Source organism: Acipenser ruthenus, chromosome 28, assembly GCF_902713425.1.
Source record: "Acipenser ruthenus chromosome 28, fAciRut3.2 maternal haplotype, whole genome shotgun sequence".
Classification (NCBI taxonomy): Eukaryota; Metazoa; Chordata; class Actinopteri; order Acipenseriformes; family Acipenseridae; genus Acipenser; species Acipenser ruthenus.
Genome location: NC_081216.1, coordinates 3805378 through 3811462, shown reverse-complemented (window position 1 = coordinate 3811462; position 6085 = coordinate 3805378). Strand labels below are relative to the sequence as shown.

Genomic DNA, 6085 nt, shown 5'->3' with positions numbered 1-6085 from the left:
TGGTCTGGCCAACCCTCAGGATCATCACTCCACACAGTTGCTGGCAGCTTGTACGGACATTTTTCATTTTCATTTTTCAATCCCAACCAAGCACAATTTGGCCTCGTATCTCTTTTTAGCTATTTTTCCCCTCCAAGAATGTGACGCGTACTCCTCATCTTGGATATTGTAGTGGTTAGATTACGAACACACGTCTCACCTCCAGTGTCAGGAATTGAAAAGATATAGAGATAAGTGCTAGATTCGAGGACAACTGTTCCAGTATTGTCAACACTACTCCAACCGCACCTTCCCAACAAGGAAACATTATTGCAATTTGAAAGTTGTAGCAGAGCTAAGAGCGAGCAAGCCAGATCCTTATCGGACAATGTTGATGCAAGTTCGATCCGCTTTTATTGTGCCTGAAAAACACAAGCCAAGTTAGTAGAAACAATTGGGGCAACCTTGACCCCCGCTGATTTTACAGTTGTGCCTATTTGCTTTGTGCTGTGCAAGGCTGCCCCAATGGCTTCTTGAAACTTAGCTTGTGTTTTTGATATCTCCACTTTAAATGGCTGGGCACTTATGATACCTTGGTGTTTTTTCTTCTTTTTTCGCTTCATGGATAATAACACACACACACACACACATTACGGGAATAGCAAAATTGTTCAACCTATATTGAGGCAATGCATTGTAAATAGTAGCCTAGTCTGTTGAAATGGTTAAGATGTGAATCTGTGTAGAGCAGCGGTTATATAGTTGGAGTGAAAGTATGCCTAGTTAGGGTTCAAATCCTGCCTTTATATATATATATATATATATATATATATATATATATATATATATATATATATATATCCATGCACGTTAAAGTTATGTGTGCAAAAGTATGCATGTTCAATTAGTGTCATTCATATTAACTACATTTTTTCACATTAAAAATGTGTTTGTTACACATGAATAAAGTTTGCAATATAAACCCTGTGTGGGAATCAAACCCAAGACATGCTTCCAATGCAGCTTGCAATGCAGACGCCGTAACTTTCACGACACGAAGTTTGTCCTTCCATTTTACATTTGCAAGTAGTAAAGCAGTAAAGTTACAGTTTTTAACAAGCAACGAGACAAACAAGATTTTGTAAATAATGATTATGTATTATCCCGATTGTATTGAAAGCTTTCATCTGATTTTGCAAACTATCATAATAAGCTTGATCCGTTCATTTCATATATTGTAACGTTTTCATGCTCAGTCGAAGCCACAGTTTCTCATTCAAGTTCAGCGCTGGACTGTCTCCAGTCCCCAGGCTCCTGCACCCCCTTATATAACCTCCCGTCCGGCTCATCAGCCAATCACATCCATGCTCTGCAACCCCCGAAAACAGCAACACGCATTCTCCCCATTCACTCCCCCTTCCCATGCTAAGCAACGATGTGACCCGTTCCCCTTAAAATACATGGAAAATAAAAGACAGACGAGACAAACTGAACAGACAACAAGTCCTGCAACAACGCAATTATCCGGGTCATTACAATATATTTAATTTGAAAGTAAAAATATCTGAAAGCATGATGACCTTTACGTACAAAAATCTGCACTAATATACAATTAAACAAGAACTGTTGAGTATTTATTTTCCTTTCATACAGTATTAAATGGCAGTGTTTATATCTGATAGTGAAAAAGAAATATCAAGATAGATCTAGCAATAAATGACTATGAATTGATTTATGTATTAATGTATTTCAGTATGTATTAATGTGTTTATTTATTTATGTTTTACTTTTACCAAATATAGAGGCTTCAGCATAGCTAATTCTGAGAAATGAACACTCCTTTTTGTCCAGTGGGGACCACAAATAGCATTGCTCTCATCAACCAGTAGAGAGAGAGAGGAAACCTTACTTCCTTGTGCCAATAGGGACCACAATGAACACGCTTGCAAACTGAAGGTTATAGTTTCAAATCCCACGCATGCCAGACCTTTTTTTTATATTCATATTATATAAAAATATCTTTTTTTGCAGGCAAATGTTCCATTTTATAAAAACAGACATAAATCATTTAATATAAATGATACAGACGTCACAATAAGTGCATTTCAATGGTGACAAAACAAGCGAATTCATTAAACTCGGATGTCCTGTTATATACATATGCGTTCTCACTAATAACTTAGGTCGGGGAACTGCCGTTCATCTCAACGTTGAAAACGTTCCTTTTTATAACCACATGGGGCCACACTGCGCACGCCCTTTTTAACATTACGTCATTCTACGCATTGCGTCGCGTGACCGGCTTCATAGCTGTAGAAATTACAAATACACAATCTGTGTTTAACTTTAAGGTTAAATTCAAACTGGAAAATAGTTCTAACTAGCATGGGGGTGAAAGTGCACGTGGAGTACTGGTAAGTATACACATAATGCAGCGGTTACTTTATTGCTAGTGTTGTTTAATGCAGTATGAAGACGAATTGTAGTAATGCGGGCAAAACTGCAGCATCATGACGCGAGTCTGCTTATGAGGCAAGGGTTATATAACCAAGCTTAGCCAGAACTGCTGTCGCTATGAACTGGCATTTTCCCTGTTTGACTACAGACAGACTGATGCAAATTACATTCATACTATTAGTATTACTGTCGCTCCTTCTTGCCTTTGCTTCCCACTGTTTTGCCGTAGCGTTTACCTCGGCACGGCCCGTTCGAGTGTGTTTCTCAGTTGATTCCTATTTATATTATTTGAATTACTCTCTAATCCAAACGCATAAATTCTGTTGGAGGCAAAGCTTTGCACAGCTGTATTGAAAAACAGTACAGCAGTGCGGAACGTGACGCCATTTCGCCTCCAATACTGTCCGCATCACTGCAGCTAGTAGAACTAAGATGGCGAAACATTGATTCTGTTTGCATAGTCTTGTTACACGGTGGTAGTGGTTTCACTGCTTTCTGTCACGGTTTGTAAAGTAGAAATGGTGACCCTTGCAGTTGCCTCCTCTTCAGTTTCAGTGTCTGAGACACGACAGCCTCTAACGCTCCCCTCTCTTTCTCCCCCCTTCCCTGCCTCCCTCCCGCAGCGGCTCCTGAGGGTACGAGCCCCGCTATCAGGAGCTGGCCAGGGTGGTGGTGGCCGAGTATTCTGATGCGGACGTCTCTGGCACAGTCGGGAGATCAGGTATATTCATTCACTCATTTTGACAACTTGTTAAAACGGTATTGTGTTTGTTACAGCGGATACAGACTCGGTATCAGGCTACTGACAGCTTTAGATTTTGACTGGGCAGTTCTAAATAAAACGCACTTCTGTCTGTTTTATTTCAGGCAGCTTCGAAATAGAAATTAACGGGCAGCTTGTGTTCTCTAAGCTGGAGACCAGCGGATTCCCATACGAGGACGATGTAAGTATCTCCACAGCTGTGGAATTCTTATTAGAATATTCGAAGCAAGAAAACTAGTCACGTGGTGTGTCGAGAAATAAGAGCCTGCAGCGAGCTGGTACTGCCACCAGGGGGCAGAGGAGAGTGGAATTGCATTGCCTGCTTGATATAGACGAAGACTGTCACCTTGGCTTCTGTTAAGAACAGCAGATTGCAGCATTTCCACAAGGACCCTCAGCAACGCGGACAGACTATAACCACCCTATAGGTCTACAGTAATGCTTATACCTGCTTAGTGCTGGGTTCCCATTCTAAGGCTTGTGCCATGGTTTGGTGTATTGGCAAACAATGTTCAACCGCTAATTGTCGCAAGTAAAAGTATTGCAGATTCTAAGTATGTTTTGTTTGTATTTTACAAACCATCTTGTAAAGGAATACATGCATCTGTGGGCAGGACTCTGAATATCAACAGGACCTCCCTCTGCTTTAGTACATAGAAAAGCTCTGGACAGTGCACTGGTTTCAGAGCGGGGCTTGTGTAGAAAGCCCTGGACAGTGCACTGGTTTCAGAGCGGGGCTTGTGTAGAAAGCCCTGGACAGTGCACTGGTTTCAGAGCAGGGCTTGTGTAGAAAGCCCTGGACAGTGCACTGGTTTCAGAGCGGGGCTTGTGTAGAAAGCCCTGGACAGTGCACTGGTTTCAGAGCGGGGCTTGTGTAGAAAGCCCTGGACAGTGCACTGGTTTCAGAGCGGGGCTTGTGTAGAAAGCCCTGGACAGTGCACTGGTTTCAGAGCGGGGCTTGTGTAGAAAGCCCCGGAGCGGTGCTGGCTGCTGCCTCAGTTTTATTTCTCTGTTTGCAGATCATGGAAGCCATTCAGAGAGCTCACAACGGGGAGCAGGTTGAGAAAATCACCAACAGCCGTCCTCCTTGTGTCATCCTGTAACTGGGTTGACTCCCCAGGGCTGCAGTGTGAACACACCAGCCTCCTCCAGACTCACTGCAGGGCAGGCCACAGGTTCAACTGATTCATCATCATCATGGATTACCTAGGGGCTGCAAACATTTCAGTCCACTCTGTGCCTGTTTGTGCTTCAATTCTGTATTTGTCGTCTTTGCTACTCCCGGGTAATCCGGACAGGTGAACCAATTAGAAACGAGAGCCGGCTTGCCGCTCAGTTCTCCTGTAGGGAGGCATAGTGATGGACGGCTTGGCCCTCGTGCTGAGGCTCTATGCAAACAGGGATGCTACTTTCTGAACCAGACCTGCGATAAATGGAGTTATAAATATGGTTTGTGAAAAGTAACTATTTGAAAATAATTAAATACATATTGCATAAAGTAACTATTTGAATTCAATACAAATTGTAAATCATTGAAAATAATTAAATACAGATTGCAGAAAGTAACTTTGAAAATATTTAAATATGGTTTGTGGAAAGCAATTATTATTTAGCATTGTTTAGCATTTTCTGCATTAGAAATCGTTGGTACATAATTATACATTTAGGGGTAATAATTAGGTTTTAGTTTTTGATTATTCAATTAGATTTTTGACTATTTGGGAATAGTTGAAGATATGTTTTTTCAAATAACTTACATATTTTTAAATATTTTCAAATAGTATTTTTCTTCTGCACATTTTAAAAAAATATTTTCAAATTATATTCGACTGTGCAATTAACATTTGAATATTTAAAAACAAAATTGATTTATTTGAGCATATATATTTAAATATTAACTATTTGAAATAGTTGGTGTTTACAAATAAAATATCAAATACAACTGTATTTGTCCCAGGTCTGAGTACAGGAGCAAAAAGTTACATTTTGAAAATGTATAGCAAAAAGAAATGTAAACCCAAACCAGAATTGCCTGTTGCTTGATATTTAGATCATTTCTGTAGCACTGTTAACTATATTCTGTTAGAAATAAAACCATATGCAAAAATCCAGCCATAAACAAGTCACAGATACGCTAATTCTGTAATAGCGAGGAAGGGGTGATTATTACATGGTAAACAGATTGCTAGCATCTCTGCTGATATTAAATCATTTGATCATGTGTCTTTTGATGCAGTATTAGGTTTGACCACTGGAGGGCAGCCAAGTCCTCAAGGTGCTTTGTGATTGGAGGAGGGAGTGTTTGTGAACCTTGCAGTTTCTAAGGCTGGAGCGCTGGTCCCAGCAAACCCCTGGCCCATTTCACCGGAGGGAGCGAGCTCTTTATGACTATTTTAACTGAAAACCACAAAGTTGAAATATGAGACCGTGGATCTGGCTCTCCGTAACCTGAAACAGGCCAGGGGTTTGTGAAGCGGGCCTGCTCTGAACATTTTCAAGTCGGTGTGAATTATTACTGTATCTGCAACCTAATTTAATCCATATGAGTCAAGTCATCATAGCCACAGTGCATAATGTGTACAGATTCAGCAGTGACAAACACTGGCTGTTTCTGGATGCTCTTAGACTGCGTGCCTCATAAGGGGTAAACGGGGAGCCCTGTGGGATGGGTTTTATATGGATATCCTAATCTAGAGGTGTACATTTTTTTTTTTTTTTTTTAATGTTTCAAACATTTTGATTAAACATTTCTGTTATAAAATGTGTTTGTGTCCCTCACTATAACGAGCGCCATTGCCTCTCCTTTTAATTCAGACAAAATGAATTGTGTTTAAAAGACTTACTGGTGGGCTGGAGTTCTGCTGTTTCATGAATAAACACAAGGAC

General features: G+C 40.5%; 1 protein-coding gene across 1 annotated transcript; it reads left to right on the top strand.

Moving 5' to 3' along the window:
• Positions 1–2238: 2238 nt before the first annotated feature.
• selenow2a (selenoprotein W, 2a) lies at positions 2239–5989 on the top strand. Its single transcript, XM_034057720.3, has 4 exons — positions 2239–2393; positions 3060–3157; positions 3304–3380; positions 4219–5989. Exons 1-4 carry the CDS (start codon positions 2365–2367, stop codon positions 4300–4302), a joined length of 288 nt encoding a protein of 95 aa, XP_033913611.1. The 5' UTR covers positions 2239–2364; the 3' UTR covers positions 4303–5989.
• Positions 5990–6085: the final 96 nt, after the last annotated feature.